The sequence below is a fragment of the Nicotiana attenuata genome, unplaced genomic scaffold (genome assembly GCF_001879085.1).
Source record: "Nicotiana attenuata strain UT unplaced genomic scaffold, NIATTr2, whole genome shotgun sequence".
In the NCBI taxonomy this organism is placed as follows: domain Eukaryota; kingdom Viridiplantae; phylum Streptophyta; class Magnoliopsida; order Solanales; family Solanaceae; genus Nicotiana; species Nicotiana attenuata.
The window spans coordinates 217,044-237,599 of record NW_017670791.1 but is presented as its reverse complement, the minus strand read 5'-3'; the positions used below and the strand labels follow the sequence as shown (position 1 = coordinate 237,599).

General features: G+C 37.8%; 1 protein-coding gene across 2 annotated transcripts; it reads right to left on the bottom strand.

Moving 5' to 3' along the window:
- Positions 1-100: 100 nt before the first annotated feature.
- Positions 101-15,782, bottom strand: LOC109243368 (ribosome biogenesis protein BMS1 homolog). Of its 2 annotated transcripts, XM_019410292.1 has the most exons (18): positions 15,440-15,781; positions 15,144-15,290; positions 14,966-15,056; positions 14,536-14,654; positions 12,933-13,123; positions 12,618-12,828; positions 11,072-11,312; positions 9,417-9,856; positions 8,772-8,898; positions 8,374-8,576; positions 7,431-7,798; positions 7,167-7,266; positions 6,871-7,089; positions 5,660-5,899; positions 2,860-3,069; positions 1,717-1,986; positions 1,395-1,598; positions 101-761 (listed from the first exon to the last, which is right to left on the bottom strand). In XM_019410292.1, the coding sequence occupies exons 1-18, from the start codon at positions 15,572-15,574 to the stop codon at positions 606-608; spliced, it is 3,672 nt and encodes a 1,223-aa protein (XP_019265837.1). In that variant the 5' UTR covers positions 15,575-15,781; the 3' UTR covers positions 101-605. The 2 variants fall into 2 exon arrangements, with proteins under 2 accessions (XP_019265837.1, XP_019265838.1); XM_019410293.1 differs by lacking the exons at positions 101-761; positions 1,395-1,598; positions 1,717-1,986 and adding an exon at positions 1,993-2,565 and having other exon boundaries at positions 15,440-15,782.
- Between the last annotated feature and the right edge of the window lie 4,774 nt (positions 15,783-20,556).

Genomic DNA, 20,556 nt, shown 5'->3' with positions numbered 1-20,556 from the left:
TAATCCAATGGAACCGAATATTGAATTCTAGCCACTCTTAGCCGTGCCAATAAGTTCGAGTAATATATTAGCACAATGTAAGACTTGCACTTTTTAGCTATATGTGAAACGTTCGTCTTTAGCTTCAAATGAAACGTGTACATTTAGAATTCTTTTTGTTATATTACAGAGAATAACAAACAGTTTTCCTTCTACATAAGGAGAACCAATCAATAAAGCACTATGGTGCCACTTCACAAACATTAAAGAGAATAGAAGCAACAGAATTTGTAAGCATTACATTGCATATTCATGCCACTATTACATCTTGTACAGATTTATGATAATATATTAGCACTTCCCCTAAGCTACAAAAATTTGGCGAATATTTCATGGTACACCACGAGGCTGAGGTCCAAGGATAGTAAAAGATCCGCTGGTTGGCCAAACACATTGAAGCCGCATCTCACAGCTAGCTGATCACAACAGGCCGCCACTGATGCTGCAAAGTCAAATGATACCAAGCCAAGTTTGGCAATCAACCAAGCTTTCAGTTCTTCCAGCAAGATTGACTCAATTATCTGGGTAGACAAACTGTTTCAGGCAGTCTATGGAGAACTAAGACCCTATTCCCTGCGGGCTTTCTTCTTCAGTTTATCCTGCACACGGTACCTTTCTCGTCTCTCTTCTCTCTGTCGCTTCTTTGAGAGTTGCTCTTCCTTGATCCTTTCTGCTTCAAGTGCTTTCTTCTTCTCTCCTTCTTTGAGCTTGCGCTTTTTCATCTGCAAAACAGTGTTGTCAAAGGCGAAAAGCTCTAAAAAGCGCTCTAGGTCAATTGGGGCTTTAAGCGCAAAGCGCAATTTAAGTGGGGGCTTTAGTTAAAAAAGGCGCAATGCAAGAAAAAAATAAAAATATATATGTAATTCAAGAGAAAAGTTACAAATTCATTTTATATTGTTTTCCTTAACAACTAATACACTTATTTGCCGATTATATTTGTAGTCTAGCATTGCTCCATTCAAGATAGAACTCATGGGCAATAAGGGGCATGTCTTGGTGCCCTGCCTATACTGAAGCGCAACTTAAGTGAGGCGAAGCGCCCTCCCTGAGCTTTTTTGAGCTTTAGGGCTTAAGCGCGCCTTAAATGAGCCTTTGACAACATTGCTGCAAAATGCATTTAAAATGATGGGAAACATAAACCTCATATCCAAATACGTATAAGCTTTCACTGAGAGTAAAAATTTACATAGCAGAGAGGCTAAGAGAACTGTCACTTATGGACGAATTACCCAAATAACTCTTTAAGAGCTCATAGCTGGTATTAATTGATAAGTGACCACAGACCCAACCTACGCACCCACAAAAGTACTAGTAGTAAAACCGAGTGCTCACTGCTCCAGTTAAAGAGAACATACCTTCTCATGCTGAATGAGTCTAAGATGTTGAATATTAGCAAGAACTTTGCGCTCATGAGGTTCCATCACCACAGCCCTCCGACCTTCCAATGTTTGTCGCTTCCGAGCAGGAGTATCCTTGGGCTTAGAGGCAAAGGGGAGATCTTTCTGTAATGCTTTGGGAATTACCAAGGGGTTGAACTTTTTCAGCTTTCGTTCAATTGGCTGCGGCATCAAACAAAAAGAAAAGCAGAGGGGCATCTGTCAGCAGGAAAAAAACGCAACACAAGACTTTGAATGTAATTAAGAAGTTATTAACAACGCATGAAATAACTTGTTTCACCTTATATAATGAATCCTTGTTGAAAGGCACTGGCAGATTATGTTCTCTCCTTAATTCAGCAACTGTCTTCATTCCTTGCCAAGTTTTGTCGCGAGGCTGTAATGCTGTTGTCAACGGATTGTAGAAGCTAGGAACTTCAACTTGAGTCCAAGCACGCAAGAAAACGATGTCACTCATGAGGATCTTATCCTCAAATGTGCATCTAGCAATGCCTTCTTTGGCATTACCACCCTTCTTCTTGGGTTGGTTACCGATCTCTTCTTTAGCAGCCTAAGATTAACACCAGGGAAAAGATTCAGGAAACAAGAGTAAACCAACCCCTAAACACGAAGAACCACTCCAACTACATCTCCACAACTTTTTGTGCTGGAATCACTTTGCATTTTGCAACATGTGCAACTTTTGGATATGGCACCCTAATCATCCTCCTCCAAACAGTGTGAAAAATACTGTTAAGAAAATACCACGTCTATGCTAGAATTTACCAGGACCACAAACTAATGCTCCATGGAGCCCATGGGTGGTATCGAGAGAAGAGAGTCCAGAACAAACCTCGAATGAAAAACAGAACAGGTAACCATAGATGAAGCCCCCTTCTTCCCCTGGTTACCCCACATTGCACCTTTTTCTTTTCAACAAATTCATCTTTGTCATGTGTGTAAGTCCATGCTTTGTCAGAATATTCAAATACTAAATATCTTATGTCTCAACAAGTCAACACGTGTAATTATTCTATTCTTTCAATCAGCAGTGGTCAGAATTTCCAGAGTAACATTTCATACTGTTTATTCCGCTGATCAAAATTTCTCCCATACCATCAGGGTGCAATTTCGTTAAATTGTGTTGATCCTAGAAAATAGTAAAAAAAGATTTATTTATATTTTTTTTGAGAAGGTAACATTTAAAAATAATTAAAAAAAATAATACCAGATTGCTTGATGGTGGTTAAATATTTACAGAAAAGAGGGAGCGAACATGAAAAGTTGGTATCTAGAGGAAGTAACAAGAAAATATATTCTTCCCGGCTTGATTGTTTGATCTAAATAAGTCCTGTCAATTTACAGTCAAGCACGAGTATCCATAGTAGAAAACCAGGAAGCAAAGTGAGACAGCACCCAAATGATACTCAAAGTAGGAAACTACCTTTTTCACTTGCCCGCGAATTCCACTAACAGTTCGAACAGCTGCACCTTGAAACCTAGCTATTTCAAGATCTGAAGTGAACATGTCCTTGATAAGTGCTGTCTTCTTGAATATCTTACATGGGTAACCAACTAACTTGATCTTTTTGACTATTCGTGCTGCATGGTTGAACTCTAGCACAGTTGCAGTGGCAGTGATTCTAAAGGATGCCTGAAAAGATATAAAGACGACAAAGGTAGAACAATCAGGATCAACCTGTATTTGCAGCAACAAATAGACTGCAGATCTCCCGCCCCTCTCTCTGCTCCCCATCCCCAAATCAGCAAAAAGTAACCAGAAGTTAGAAAAAAATGGGATTTGTTCTTTGATATAGCATAGGATTGTTTATTGATAAAGCTTCTCTCAGTTATTATTATGAAATTGCCTCACTATGTATTTGTAAGCTCTTCAAACTTTACAATAGTTACCAAGTTCTTCTAAAGAATTGAAAAGGAGACTGACAACACTTGACACAAATCCAACTTCATATACAATTTCAAAGAAGAAAATCAGAACATGAAAAACATCCTAGCATTAACACAGTCAGATCCTTACCAGAATGACTATACTCCTTTCACTATGCATAAATCAATAGCCAAGGACAGCTTTACACACATTGTACATTATGTTACATTCTCAAAGTTTCAAGTAAAAGTAGAACATCACCTCTAGAACATGAGACCCTACAAGTTGTCCAAGCTCCGGAACTAAAGAACTCTTTAGTGGAGGGAGTTGTGAGATGAAGCAAAATACAAATCAAATAGATGGGCCAGGTGCGGCACCTAGTCTCTACGACTAGGTAAGTCTAACAAATTGCGAAAAAAGAAACAACAGAATGAAACATTTCTCAAAACTAGCCAAAAACTGCGGAATAACATAATGAAACATTTAAGATGCCGCTCGGCATATACAATACAAACTCTCAAACTAAAACTACATTTCTCAAAACCCGGAATCTCATGAAATCACAAGCTGTGGAATAACTACAAAGTGTTCTAACTCCAGAGTATCTAAACGAAAGAGGAAATACAGAAGGGCTATAACTAAAAGAGAGAGTAGATAGGGACTCCTCGGTCTACGGACGCGGCAAATATACCTCAAAGTCTCTAGAGATCGCCCCGCTGTACTGTTTCAGTTTGCCGTAGAGATGCTTCCGTTCTATTTGATCCGGGCTCTACTTATTTCTACGTGTCATGGAGGAATAGAGATGGGTTGAGTGCCCGGCAACAAATCAATGCCAAAATCAATATCTCTGTCGGCTGGCATGCCCGGAAGATCAGCTGGAAACACATCAGGGAAATCCCTCACTACTGGGACTGAATCAACTGTAGGGGTATCAATACTGACATCTTGCACATAAGCTAGATATACGTCACACCACTTCTCAACCATTCGCTGAGCTTTAAGAAATGAAATAACTCTACTGGGAGTGTAATCTAAAGTACCCTCCACTCTAATCGCGGTAAGCCTGGCATAGCCAGCATCACGGTCTTGGCGAGACAATCAAGAATAGCAAATGGGGTGACAACCATTCCATGCCCAAGATAATATCAAAATCTACCATGCTGAGCAATAATAAATCGGCTCTGGTCTCAAAACCACTAAGAGCAATCAAACATGACCGGTAAGCGCGGTCCTCAACAAGAGTATCTCCCACAGGAGTAGACACATAAATGGGGGAACTCAAAGAATCCCGAGATAATTTGTTTATATTCGATACGTATAAAATTGTCATGTTCACATCTTAGTATCTTAACTACCTCTTTGATTATTCATTAGCACTATACAAGAAAAACTTTCACCTCATGGTAGATAAGTTTCCCGTCTTTTGAGAAGCTCCCTCCACCTAGAGAGAAGTTCTGTAGCTAGAAAAACTTATGGGGTTTCATGTTCTAGAAGTGATAACATAATTTATATGGTCATATCTGTGGTTGTGCATTCATCACCTGGCCCATCTATTTGATTTGTATTTTGCTTCATCTCACAACTCCCTCCACTAAAGAGTTCTTTAGTTCCAGAGCTTGGACAACTTGTGGGGTCTCATGTTCTAGAGGTGATAACATAATTTATATGGTCATATTCTGTGGTTGCTTTATGACAGAGTAGAGCACTATCAATCATGGTAAAGTTACAAACCTAAGTTGGTAAATTAAGAGATTGCAAGAAAGAAGTCTAAGGCATATTTAGGAGATTGCAGGAAAAAGGCCAAAGCATGAAGCAATGAGATAAACTGAGGCAGTAAAATGTTATGCAAATCATGCAATAAGTATTTAAAGAAGACTACGATCTAGTGAAGACAAATGAATCTGTACTCGTGGATGATTCTTCCATACATGGTTAAACATATGGTTCCCAATTAATTTGAGGACACTGGTTAGGCTTGCTTTGTTAGACCTTTTTTTTATCATGGAGAAATCCTAGAGGGCCAGTGGCGCAAGGTTTGGCCCACCCTCTCCATCTTTCTTCACTTAAATACCAAGCTTTTGTCTATGGCGTGCGCCTAACCCACACCATCGTGCATTGTGCTCGTACCACTAAATCAAAGACCTGGGGGCACTTGCATTGCTAGACTTGTAAAGCTAAAATTTCTATCGGTAGGCAAAATGGGAAATGGACCATAACAAGGTTAGCTTGGTAGTTGCTGAATACATTTCCAGCCAACTTTCCATTAAAGAGGCCAAGGCACCTAAAATTGACACCTTACCTAATTGTTTAACAAGTACTTAAAGGCAATCATAGGCATCTATAACCGACACCTTACCTGATTGTTTGACAAGTTTTGAACAGCTATCATTCCAGTGTGTGGAGGCACAAGAGGACCCCAAAACATTGCCAGACAATGCATGTGTTCAGGAGTGTACTTGAGCATACGATGACGGCCATTTTGATCCTCAATAGCATAAATAGGTACAGTTTGGTAGCGCCTCCATCCAATAGAAACAATAATTGGATCCCTAGTCTTCAGCACTTTCTTGTGCCACCTGTGCCGCTTCAGCCGAACCTGAAAAAAGAACAGTTTTTCCAGTAGTGTCAGAATGCAACTAGGCACTCATTCAGAAATCGGAATTAAGATTTTCCATTCACCACTATGATTTACATACCAAATAAGGCCTTAACATTGATAAATGCTAAAATACACCACGATGCATTAACTTTTACAATCATGTCTTTTATGCAAGAGAAACGTTTTTCTTTTTCTATTATGATTCATGCTAGCATAATGCAAAAGTAATTGACAGCGGCAGAGCCTTTCACTCCTTTTTTTCAGTACAGTCTCTTATACTTGCAGATAAGCTGTTGAGTAACAGGGACCACCAGTCAGGGTCTTGTAACCTAAAGCTGTCACATGTTCAGAAGTTTGCTAGTTAATACTTAATGGGATTTACTTAAAACAAGGAAAGCTTTACACCTAGCTAAAGTCAATAATAGAATTTTGACAAGAGGTGTAAATATCTTATTACCAGCAAAAGATATCCTTTTTTTATCAGGGACCAGGAGAAGATATCTTGTTAATCAAACAAACCTAATGGACATGCTAGTTCTTCCTGGGGCAAACTAATGGCTTTCTTTCTGTTTAAAAAAAAAACTATGATAGGCTCCCAAAAAATTGTTTCAGGTTACACTTCTCTCTTATGACCCTATCTGAGCCGTCTGGTGTGTCTTCTAGCGTTCATAATTCCATAACTATGTTATGGCCTCTCTGACTGGCAATTTCTAATCCATCCATAAAACCTGTTCATAACTGACAGCTTAAAATAAAATGTTCAAGTTTTACTCATAAATAAATTGTAGAGGAGAGACAAACTTCTTTTTTGGTAAGGTGAGACAGACTACTTCTAAAGAAGTGAATAAGAGTTCCTTGATCTGTTTATATAACAATTGGATGGAAAATTGAATAGCCATCTTACGGGGTAAATAAACACTAAGAGGAAAAAAGAAACGAATTGGACATAACCAAAGAGGAGCTTTTACCTGCATGTACCCAACATTTTCTTCCCCAAGTGCTAGACCTCCAACAAGAATAGGATGGCAAGGATCAAAATATTCGACCATCTCAGAGGGGACATCATGAACTTCTAGTCTAAGATAAGTTCCTGTTCTGAAACCTTCTACCTCTATCCGAGTGTCCTCATCAAGTTCATTCAGTGCTGCTAAATTAACTTGTTTCCGAAGCTCTACCTCCTCCTTCAACTGTGAAAATAGGCATGATTAACTCAAAGTAAAAGTATTCCCACTTTATGGTTGGCTGTAACTGACAAAAAGCCCACCTTATCATAGTAGCCATTTCCATCAGGTTGACCCCGATGAGACTTTGTGTCTGGTTTGATATCCTCATCCCCCTCATTGGAGGAATCAGACCCACCATATGTACATAGAAGTTAAGCTCATAAAACAAATTGCAATGACGAAGCAGAAAATCACACATAACTGTTACTAAAACCCATCATAATTTAGGGAGCGCAAAAATTATTTGATGATGAATGATGATAAAAGGGTGGAGTGGAAGGAAAAGGAAAGTAACAAAAGGATATTGAGTATCAAATTTTGCACGAAGTGCTAATTTCTTTAGCTTACGCTCCTCAATTGCTGATTCATCATCCCTATGGATCTTGTCACCAGTTCCAGCATCACCTATCTCATGGCTCTCATACTTCTGACCTGTTTCCAAGTCTTCAAAATCACCAAACAGATCCTCGCCATCCTCACCAGCATCACCATTACCATCAACATCTCTTGAGCCACCTCCACGAGCCGCTTTGGACCAGCCTTTGCTGACAAAACGACTACGGATGCTTTCGATGGATTCTTGGCTCTTCCAGTCACTTTGACTTGCAAAATTTACAAATTTGGAGCAGTCCTCGGCATCAATATTATCATCATTCACCGGCTCTTCTGGTTTCTGCATAAACAGATGCAATAATTAGACAGCTCATTTCAACTCCTACCAAAATGGTAGCAGTAAACTAAAAAATGACTACAACAGCGGAAGAACTATATATAATTGCATTGAGAAGATTGCAATTTCTTTGGTCCCTCAACTATTGATGAATACAGTTTTGGTCTATTACTTTCAATCTTTTGATATGTTTGGTTTGGTCCCTCCACATGACTATCATGTTTTCTGCTACAGTGAAGTCATTTTGATACTCCCACTGCATATACTTTAGGACAACAAAGCAGGAATGACAAATTTAAAGATATTAAAACACTTTTCTAAATCAAGATACCCTCAAAATACAGGGTAAAAGACATGGAAGTCACATGATTGAGCCATTAATAATAACTCTCCTTTGTCGATCTTTTAGACTAAAGTAACAGATACTCTTAAATCATACTCTAATTATATAAACGATGATTCCATTACGCATATTTCATCTAATTTAACACTCAATGTGCTGGATATCACATGGGCCAAAAGCAAAACTACCATGGGGCCAAAAGCGTTATTATTTGATGTGCTGTATAAGGACAAACCTTAGTTCCTTCCCCTTTTGGCACGAAGAACTCAGTATCACTATCATCATTTTCAGTGCCACGCTGCTGCAACCCAGCTTTAGTAGTTGACTTGGATTCAGTTTCCCCATATACAAGCTGCATAAGATTAACATTTTGGCGCTCACGTGTCCTTTCTGACAGGAACTCTTTCCATCTTGAAGCATTGCCCATGTCCTCTCCAACTAAAATAAAAACAAACAGATCCCGTAACAAATGAAAGATTTGGAGTAATTAGGAAAGGGTTGGAAAGAATACGAGCTACTTTACAGCAAGTTAGAACTTTACTTACACCAATGCCTAGAGGATGATGAAATATTAAATGGAGATCAAAGTACCCAATGGCTGATGCCAATACTAAATGAAGATCAAAAACCTACCATCTGTATCGAAATCATCATCTTCCCCAGAATTTTGATAAGCTTCATTTTCCTCATCAGTGTCCTCTATATCATCTTGTGCTTCCTCGTCCTGTTCATCCTCCTCGTCATCTTCTTCATTATAATCCTGGATCAAATGATATAGCATAAATGCAACATACACGCATTTCAAACTCCAATTCCACCGCAATTTCAACCAGGATATTTAGAGTAACTTACTTAAGTTCAGTGCATATCAATAAGTGAAGAAGTAACAACCTATACAAATTAATCTTAATTAACATGTGAACAATAATACGCTGCTAAAGTTTACATCAATGATTAGAAAGGGTAATTGATGAGCTTTAGAAAGCACTGTTCTCTAAGCAAAGATCCCCTGCCCCCCCCCCACGCCCCCCCCCCACCCCCCGGGGAAACCTGGCACACTTCTCAGAGGCTCTTACAGAGGTGGAAGGCAACAGGGTTTATTAGATTTCTCCAAACCAGAGAAAAAGGAGGCAAAAGCTTTCATGGTACTAGGTAGCGCTCTTCCACCTAAATATTCTGGTACAGATACCCGTCTTCTTGATTTTTATCCTCACCTCATAGACAAGATGAGGTACAACAGGAAGGACAGGAACAAGACCATGAATGTCATCGGCTTACCTTTTCATCAAAATCGTTATCATCATCAAAGATAGCTTTTCTTCTCATCCTTCCATCATGGAAATCAACATGTTCCCTGAAACTACTACTGGATCCTGGGTGCTTCTCAGATCCAATAGTATTTTCTTCCTCCGAGCTATCCTCAGAAGTTCTCTTCTTTGAATCCCTTAAATGAGTTCCCTCTAACTGTAGTTGTTCCAACTCATTCAAATCTTCAACATCATTGTCTTTATCTGATTCCCCGCTGTTGAGTTCTAACCCAGACTGATCTTGCTCCGTAGGCTCCAAATCATAAGTTTGATCAGCTTCAGGATTTGCTGAGGAAAGAATAGGTTTTTTCCCAAAAAGGGAAATAAAACTATTTTCTAACTTCTCATCAATCGAATATTTCGTGTTCTGAAGTGATTTAACTAAAACCTCGCCAATATCGTTGTCCTTCCCTGATCACAAAGATAATACTGGTCAGTGGAAAAATGACTTGCCAAAGTCGTAACCTTGGGAAAAAAACCATATAGCATGTAGGAAAAAGGTGATCTCAACATCCAATAATTTTGTCATCCAAAATTATTAAGAAAACTAGTCGCAAATCCATGCATGACACGGGTGAGATGTTTTATCAATATCCATGCAAGGTAAAAAAAACCGTGCTTAACTTAATCCTATTCTTCTCTTATTATTTACATATATTAGTTTCTATTGTCATCCACCTAATGCTGTCTGATAAATGTATATAATATTTTTCTTAACAACATGGTAGAAAAGTGATAGTGACATAAAATTCAATTTTTCTTTTCAACTGGACAGCTAAGTAAAAAATGCACAAAATCCAACAAACTACTATTGATCATAACGTTATCAATGACCATTCCTATCCTATTGATATCTAAGCAATGGTAAAAAGGCATATTCAATTGTTACAACATATATGAATTCTCAACAACTTCTAACACCATCTAAGCAAATAGCATACTCCTCCGCACACTAACATCTGATCAGCGGTGTAGCTAGGCTCTAGTCAAGAGTTCTTCATTGTCCATTATGTGATCTGAAGAGCAGGGGATAAAGAGAGAGACAGACAAAGAAGTTGGGGAAAATGGACGACACACACACCACCACAAGAGTCAACTTATGATCAAAGTTTGGTCCCATTAAGTCGCTTGACCGATAATAGGTAGACTTTACCCAAAAATTATGATGAGTAACTGATTGAATGGAAGGAACCCAGAGCAAGCAAAGGAAGGCAATGACACTCAAGGCCTATTAATTGGTAATAGCAGCAAATTTAGCTACAACGAAAAATGTGCTACAGAAGAGATAGCATTCATCAAGAGAGCCGAAAAACAGGATTTCTACTTAAAACCCCGTCTTACACATTTCTAAATGATCAGTGCTGCTAAAGAAGAATATTAATCAGCCAACCAAACTCTTTTCCCGAATGATGTACTATATACAAAAATATCAACTCAAACTACCAAGACACAAGTAAAAACTTAAATTCCAGATATCAGAAGACATCCTGAAGCATATCGCATATCTTGCTGAACTCATAAGGGAATGTGAATTTCCCATAAGCTAAGAAAATTTGGAATTCTTCCTTTTAAAAAAGAAAAGAAAAGAAAATTTGGGATTCTTGATAACATAGTGGAAATTAGTACCGTTGCGAGCCCCAACAGCAGCTGTTTCATCAACCTTAGAGAACTGGACAAAGTGATCATTTATGTTTATATACACAGCATCTTTATCGTAGAGAAGATCACCCAATCCCGACATGGGGGCATAGAACAGCTTTTCCTTGTCCCTTAGCCCCTTCTTCTTGGCAGCAGATGGTAGAGGGCACGGATCAGCTAACGCTGTTATACCAGCCAAACTATAATCACCAACACCAGCAATATGCACCTGGTCATATTTATGAAGCAGTTTTAGAATATGGACAAGAGAGAAATAAACTGTTAACTCACTAGCTGAAACACCTTAACAAAACAACTAGATAAAAATAAAATGACACTGTCCTCACAAGAGTCATTATACAAGTCATTGAGTTTTTATCCCAAAGGCATCTTTTTTCGATCTTTTCCACTCTGTTATGAAAGGTACATCATTTTCCCCCCTTTTACTAGAACATCTACCAGTAGAATTCACGAGCTTTTTTGACAAGCAAATATTATTCACAATTGAAATAGCCAAGCACTAAGCTAGTGTTGGACGCTACAAAAGGTTCCTTGTACAAAATCTGCAAAAGATTGATAGAGTCTATCATATTTTCCTTCTCATATATGATGCTACATTCATGCCAAAAAGCCAAAGGTCCTAAGGACCTATAGTGTTGTCAAAGGCTCATTTTGCTTAAGCTGCGCTTCAGCCTAAGGCAAGGCACTAAGACATGTTATCCTGAATCAAGTGGCACTAAACAACAAACATAATCAGAAATGTATTAGCTATAAAAGGAAACAACATGAATAAATTTGTTACTTTGTTCTTGAATTACATCTATACTTTTATTTTTTAGCTTCATTGCGCCTTTTTTTACTAAAAGCCCACACTTTAAGTTTGTTTTGATTAAAGCCCCAATAAACCTAGAACACTTTTTAGAGCTTTTTACCTTTGACAGCACTCACCTAACAACAACAACAACAACTACCCAGTAAAATCCCATATAGTGGGGTCTTGGGAGGGTAATGTGTACGCAAACCTACCCCTGCCTCGATAGGGGCAGAGAGGCTGTTTCCGATAGTTTGACAGCACTCACCTATACTTCAAAATATGTACTGTTGTAGTCTTGTCTTCAAAGCACTTTCTATTCCTTTCATTCCAAAAGGTCCACACTCTACAGGCCGGCATGGCTCTAGAAATTTCCCAAACTAAAGAGGGAGTGCCGACAATTATATCCATTAGATACACGATATGCATTCGAATGTTAAGTGTGATGATTTTCTCTAAGTCTTTGAACCAGCTACAAGGTCTTGTCACTCTTAGAGTTTATCTATTTGTAGCCCGATAGAGCCAACCAGAATTCATAAGACTTCAGGCATATTGCTATGCGATCTCTCAGCAGCTATATAACTTGCAATTGATCTCAAAGGACATGAATCTTTGGTTTAACAAGTTCTTAGTGATATCACAATTTTACATCACAAGTAGCACTAAAGGTTACTCTCTGACAAATAATTAAGAAAAAAGAAATAAAGCATTCACATCACAGACCTTTGCTCCTTTCATCAAATTACATCCACGAAGATAACCATACAGAATGACATTCCTGTCACACTTGCTGTCCATGCGCACTTTTTCGGGAGGAGTTACATCTTCAAATCGATCTACAACAATGTAAGGATGGGACATGCGCCAGGACAAAGGAGGAAACTTCATGACAGAGATAAACCGCGCAAGATTATGCACTTCACGTTTAGAGTACCTACAGATTTAAAAAGTTGTTTCAGAAACTAAATTGAAATATTCCACTAAATTATCGCTGCATGCTACACATGTCACTTTCAAATATGGAAGCCAGTGACTTACTTCCCATGGATAAGACCAGACAAATAAAATAATTTAGCTCCATCATATATCTCAGTCCAGAATCTATGCTTTAACCGTTGCTTTGTCTTTTTAAGCTTCTTAACATCCTTGAACTGGTCAAGATGTGTAAGAACGCCCATAACTTTAGGAAATCCATGATTTTGCATTATGTTAAGGAATTCAAAGGTCTCCTGCAAAATAATTAAGCCAATCACAAGGTCTACCAACAAAAAAATAGCAGCTGAAAAAATTCCTTTTCCTTAGAGGCGGTAAAGTTGGCAGCAATCACCAATAAGTAAATGTGAAAGGTACTAGAGAAAGAATATAACCCCCGCAATTAACCACATTCCCTTGGTTACCAATACAGAAAAATGCAATATATGTCAATTTAAGGTGACAAATTAAGTTGGTGAAGGAATCAAACTGATACTCCCTCTGCTATTCTGTGAGAGATTTTGATCAAGCACACAATAAAATAGTTAGCTTGACTTGCATATTAAAGTGATAGTGTAGGAAGATAAAATTGAAACTAGTTATTGAATGTGATTAGGTCTCATTGTGGATATCATGGTTTAGATTTTAATTCTTGAAACTCGTAAAGGATGCATAGTGTAATAATGTATAATGATCTCTAACACTCTGTTTGGATCATTGTTCCTCATCGTTTTATAATGTATTGTATTGTATCGTATCGTATCGTATCGTTTTATAAATACGATGTTTGGATAGATTGTATTGTTTGTTACTGTTAAATAATATTTTGCTGTTTGGTATGACTGTATCGTACTGTACTGTAACTGATAAGTTTACTAAAATGCCCTCAATTATTTAAATATTAAATTTATCAAAAATTATGCATAAAAATAATTTAAAAAACAAAACAGAAGAATGCAAAACACCTTAAAAAGCAGATTAAAGGAGCGAGACAGAAAAAGGCAAAACAAAGGAGCACAACTAATTAGAATTGAGTTTTAAAAAAATTAGGAGAAAAAATAAAACTGAAGGCGGCAAAATACCTTTAACGTTAGCGGTAGAAGTTCTGGAAACAAACAAAGTAGGTTATAGCTTGGAGGTTTGAAGTTAAAATGAAAAAAAAAAAAAGGTAAAGGGTAAAATAGAATTGTGAAGTAATAAGTCAGGATATAATTGGAAAGAAAGATAGGAAACAATCCCACCACACCAATTCCGTTGTTTAAAAAAAGGGGACTTTTCATTGTTCCGGAACAATGGATTCAACAATACAATACAACCAATTTTAATGAAACAATCAAAACAAACATTGTTTTGGGATAATAATACAATACGATACAACGGAGAACAACCATCCAAACAAGCTGTAAAAGAATTAATAATTTTTGCATGTCATGAGAAAAGGCATGTCAAGTAAAATGGGACAAAGAGGATAAATTTGAAAGACAGAAAATTCAAGATCATTACATTAATGATAATAGGATCAGCGTATAATTAAATCCCACCTAACTCACTCTGAAATCTGAATCCGTCCATAGATTAGAGGAGTTGCTACATACTCAATGAGAGAACACTAGAACAATCTTATATTATCCTATAAAGTCTTTCTCATTCTTAAAAAACAAAAGCTCACCATTTCAAAGCCATAGCTACCATCAATGAGAAGTAATGCCAGATCCGCAAACTTTGCCACATCAATCATTCCATTGATATCATTTGGACACTCTATAAACTGCAAACGTCTCTGCTTACCTACAGATTCACAAATGAATTCGATAATTTTCCAATACAAAAGAACCAAGTAAACTAAAATAGAAATTGGTTATCCAAGTAAACTAAAATAGAGTATGGTTATGGCAATGCTGCATGTATAGCTACTTTGTTAATTGATTAAGCTGACACCTTATTTTGGGACCAAAAACAAAGACATGTCTTACTTCTAGATATTGCAAAGGGAAATTGCATAGAAAAGAACCAAAATATGCTTTCGGGGCTTTAAGAACAAGGCTCAAGTAAAGTAAGCATTCAGTGAAAAAGGATGCAAAATTGATGGAAATCCATACCTGACACTATAGTGATGGGACCTCGAACTTCAGGTAAATTTTGCTTCGTATAATGCTTCACAAGAGTCTTAATTAGCAGTGACTTCCCAACCTATAATAGCATAATCCATAAGAACATCAAATCTAAAACCCGACATCTAACCAAAGCTGTGTATGACAAAAACATGATATCAACAACCTTGGGAGGTCCCTGCACTACAATTACATATGGAGCTGGTTCTCCAGTGGACCGATCAATTATCGGGACATGAAGCCTCTTCTGCTCCTTCTCTGTAGCTCGTGCTTGCAATTTCTTTGCTTTCACCGTGGAATTAAATGCAAATGCCTACACATTTACATTATATGTCACTAATAGTTACTATTATTTTAACAAAACAGAAACTTCGGACTTGTAGCCACATAGAGTTGACGAACCAGGCACATAACAAAATAAGAACACAAAATAATTAAGAAAATAGGAAAGAATGGGAGTACCTTAGGGTTATGTTGCTTTTGATTTTCGTCGGAAGCACCTTTCTTTTTCTTATCGGACTTTGATTTTTTCTTGGCGGTTGGACCAGATTGACGTGACCTGTGAGATTTGTGTGACTGTTCTCCATCCATAGCCATGGCAGAAAACGGAACTCGAAGAGAATGAAAGAGGAATTAGGTTTTGATGTTCTCCTCGTCGCAAAAGGAGCAGTTTCGGCGGCGGGTCTCTCAACGGCTTTAAGAAGCGAAGAAGAAGAAGTGAAGGGGTGAAGAGAAAAAACTAAAAAGAGGCTTAAAGAAGAGGCCAGTAGACTACTGCAAAGGGTTTAAGGAGACACTGCAATAGATTATTGTAGGGAAGAAAAATTCGTATTTATTACTAATGTCTGTAAATAAAAAAAGGTCAAACATGATGCTTATATTGAAATAACTAGGTAATTCGTCTGCGTTTTGTGCGATAATAAAAAAATCGTTAAATTAACTCATTAACTTTTTATAATAGCCAAATATTATAATATCTCAAACTAAAATTTTAAATACCTTTTTAGTCTTCAAATCTAATAAATTTATAAAAGTGAAACATTTTTTCTCAGTTTTCTTATAAAAAAACATGTAAAGAAATACTTGATCTCTTTACGTGCATAATTGTATTAATTTAACATAGGATTTTGTACTTTGTACATTTAATATGTGTATGTAAATTAATTTTTCTCTTCAAATATTAATGCTTTCATAAAAAAAGAAGAATAAAATAAAAAAATGCCAAAACAAATTAATCTACTTTGCTCGCTCAATTTTAAACATAAAAGAAATATCTACCAACCTTTTACTATAAAATAATTTATTTTCATCCTCAAAGTCATTAAATTATACTAATATTTCTCAAATTTAAAAATATATTAAATTCATTTGACAGTTTCTCCTATAAATTCAACATACACAATAAAAGTGCAGAGAGAATCCATAGGAAATCAGATGGATAATATTCCAAGCTGCAATCTCCTTGAGAAATATCTTTCCGTTCATTAATCTGAATAGCTTATCACAATAGAACTACTAAAGAAGAAAAATAACATAACCAAGAAAAAAACACAAGGCAGAAAAAGAAAATGAAAAAAAGAGACAAAAAGAAAAGATAATAAATGGGAGATAAAAAATATTTATCGTATAATCATTCTCTCTCTTCAAAAACCTCTCGGCGCACACTAACGTGGATCAGCTAACGTACGCCTGGAAGCCATGGGAGGGAGAGGCCGACCAAAGAAAAATCAGCAGCGTAATGTGGTGGAAGAACAACGATCATCGGAAGCTAGGAAAGCAGTACTTGAACTGTTTGTATCACCAAAAGGAGTTCGAATTGAGGATCGAGCTGAAAATCTCACTCCGAGGAACATGCAGAGTGAGACGAGCAAAGAGGATGCATATTTACTGGGAAGCAAGGACAAATTGAAGACAATTGTAGCTACACCTGCAGCTAATCAAGCTTCAGGAAGCGGATCTGGGACTGGGAAAACCCAAGAGCATGCAAGGAGCACAAGCAGCAATGGAACAGTACCATGCAATAGTTGCACTGTTGAGAAACACAAAGATGCTGAACCAGCGGAAGTGAAGTCGAACCAATCATGGGCAAATGTGGTCGCAGGAAATAAGCTTGCTATGAAGGGGATGAACTTGCAGTTTGTATCCCCAATTGTTCAACATGGAGAGAAAGTAGCAAAATTAGAAGCTGAGGATGTCGAGCAGGGGAATGAAAAATGGGGATCTGCAATTGTACTCTATGTGATAGGGGATTCACCAACCATTGGAGCTATGGAAAGGTTCTTAAGCTCAGTGGGAAATTTCTCAAAGAAGCCACAGATCTACTACCATAATGAGGGATATTTTGTGATTAGATTCAGTAACTTGGAGGAAAGGGACCAAATACTATACTCTGGGCCTCACACTGTGAATAACAAACCTATAATTATGAAGGCATGGACTGAAGACTTCAATGTACATGATGAGGTGTTGAAGACGATTCCACTATGGGTAAGATTTCCAAACTTGCCTCTAAATTGCTGGAGCATGAAAGCACTCAGCAAGATAGGAAGTATTTTGGGAAACCCAGTGTATGCAGATGAATGCACCACTGGGACTGTGAGAATCTCATATGCGTGTATGTTAATTGAAATGGACATAACTAAACCTATACCTAGATGTGTGAAAATGCAGGACCCTAAAGGGAAACTAATTCAACAGGAGGTAGATTATGACTGGGAACCAACATACTGTGCTAAGTGTCTGAAAATAGAACATGATTGTGTTGCAGTAAGGAAGGAACAAACATAAAGAGTGGTTCAACACAAGAAAGTAACTACAGGAAAACAGATATGGGTAAGAGCAGATAGGAATGGAACAAATGACAATAAAGCACCAACCCAAAAGGCATCAATAGAAACACCCCAACAGGGTGAGTCTGTGCAAGCAGGAAATGAAGTGCAAGAAAAGGAAGAAGGATGTATTACAGTTCTTGGCAAATCAGCAGCAAGGGCATCTAAGGCAAAACAAAATGAGGAGCAGGGAACAACAGGTAAGCAGGAAGCTCAAAGCATGCATAACAGACTCAACTATGATGCACCAGGTCCAAGCAATATGCAAGTGAGCTTTCTAGGGGAACAGGAGACTTTTTATAAACCTCTTTTCATACCAATATGAGTGTGATAACTTGGAATGTGAGGGGATTGAATAAAACTTACAAGCAAAAGGAGGTAAGGGAGTTCATAAAAAGCAACAATAAATCAATTATAGCTTTAGTTGAACACAGAGTAAAGGAGAATAGAGAAAATGAAATAACAAAAAAAATAGCACATGGTTGGCAATGGATATCAAATGCTAGTCCAAACAATAAAAGCAGAATATGGGTATTATGGGATCCTAGAATTTATAAGTTTGATGTGGAAGAGGTTGATGAGCAGTTGATTCATGGGCAAATCAGAATTATATCGAAGGCAATCACCTTTGGTTTCTCAGCAATATATGGGCTGCATAATCTAAAAGATAGGCTAAATTTGTGGAGAAAGTTAAGGCAAATACACAGCACACAACAGGGTTCATGGCTTGCAATGGGGGACTACAATGCTATTCTTCAGACACAGGATAGACAGCATGGTACTGAGGTGCAAGATATAGAAACAAGAGATTTTAAGGAATTCCTGTTTGACACTAGTATGCATGAACTTTTGTATGTGGGAAGGAGCTATACCTGGACCAATAATCGCACTTACAGTAGAATAGATAGGGGCCTGGTGAATGCAGCATGGATGATGATGATGCCAAATATGAAAGTGCAGGTATTAGAACCACTGATATCTGATCACTCGCCTCTAAAGTTAATGATAACACAAGTGCAGGGGAGGAAGATTAGACCATTCAGATTCCTAAACTGTATAGCTGAACACAACCAGTTCCTCCAGAAAGTGGAACAAGCATGGAAGGAAATGAGTAAGGGGGGCATGATGCAAATAGTATGGAACAAGCTGAAGAAGGTAAAGGAGGTTATCAAAGATATCAACACAAAGCACTACAAAGGGGTAGATGAGAGAATAAAAAGGATCAGGGAGGACCTTCAGACAACACAGGAAGAGATGAGCTCTAGACTACAGAGCCAAGAACTAATTGAGAAGGAAAAAGCTCTCAAAGGTGATCTTGAAAAATGGATTCTGATTGAGGAAAGTATATATAGACAGAGATCAAGAGTACAATGGCTAAAGCTGGGAGATTCAAACTCAGGTTATTTCTTTGCTCAGATGAAAAACAGAAATAATCTGAATGGGATTCAAGTCTTAACCAATGACATGGGGGTCCAGCTAGTGTTGGAAGATGACATCGAGGAAGAAATCATGGGGTACTATAAGAAGCTATTGGGAACCAGTGCTGAAAGCTTACCAGCTATCTATCCAAATGACATGAAAATGGGGCCAGTGCTGAGCAGGGAACAACAACTACTGCTAATCAAGCAAGTATCAGAGGAAGAGATATGGGAAGCAATGAAGGAGATTAATGATCTTAAAGCCCCTGGATATGATGGGTTAAATGTTGTTTTCTTCAAGAAATCCTGGCCAATTATTGGGCAGGATGTGATGAAGGCTGTTCAAGAATTCTTTCAGTTAAACCAGATGTTTAGACCTATAAACTGCACTACAATTACCCTAATACCTAAAGTTAGGAATCCTGCCAGTATTAAGGACTATAGACCTATTTCATGTTGTACAGTCTTGTACAAGGTGATATCAAAGATACTTACCAAGAGACTCCAGGGTGTAATGGACTTCCTGATTGATAATTCACAGGCAGCATTTGTCCCAGGCAGAGTAATTACAGACAATATAATTCTAAGTCATGAACTGGTGAAGGGATATGGGAGGAAAGGGGTATCACCTAGATGTATGATGAAGTTGGATATGCAAAAAGCCTATGATTCAATAGAATGGGTCTTTATGGAACAGATACTACATGCACTTGCCTTCCCAGAACAGTTTGTAATGTGGATCATGACATGTATGAGAACTGTGACATATACAATTATGATAAATGGTGCCTTAACTAAACCATTTGATGCAAGGAAGGGATTGAGACAAGGAGATCCGCTTTCACCCTTCCTTTTTGTACTTGCAATGGAGTATTTGACAAGGAAACTAAAGAGGCTGGCAGGAATTCCAAATTTCAACTTCCACCCCAAGTGTGCTAAGATGCAAATCTTGCAACTTGGATTTGCTGATGATATTTTACTGTTTTGCAGGGGAGACATTGGCTCAGTTCAGTTATTATTTCAATGCTTCATGGAGTTCTCACAGGCATCTGGACTGAAGATCAATAAGAACAAGAGCCCAATTTACTTTGGATGAGTCACACAAGATGAGCAGGAGGAGATCCTAGAATTTCTAGGAATTCAGAAAGGAGACTTACCAGTCAGATATCTCGGTGCACCATTGAGCTCTAAAAGAATATCTATAACACAGTGCCAGCCACTCATTGACAAAATAATGGGGAGAATTACTTCATGGACTGCAAAGTTTCTGTCATACGCAGGAAGGATTCAACTCATTAAAAGTGTTCTCTTTTCCATTCAGACTTATTGGGCC

Excerpts from the sequence above, each read along its gene's own strand:
- LOC109243368 (XM_019410292.1), bottom strand. The coding sequence starts at position 15,574 with ATGGCTATGGATGGAGAACAGTCACACAAATCTCACAGGTCACGTCAA. Across the intron at positions 7,090-7,166 it reads GAAATGGCTACTATGATAAG|TTGAAGGAGGAGGTAGAGCT; the intron begins GTGGGCTTTTTG and ends CTATTTTCACAG. Across the intron at positions 1,987-2,859 it reads TTCGCGGGCAAGTGAAAAAG|GCTGCTAAAGAAGAGATCGG; the intron begins GTAGTTTCCTAC and ends TGTTAATCTTAG.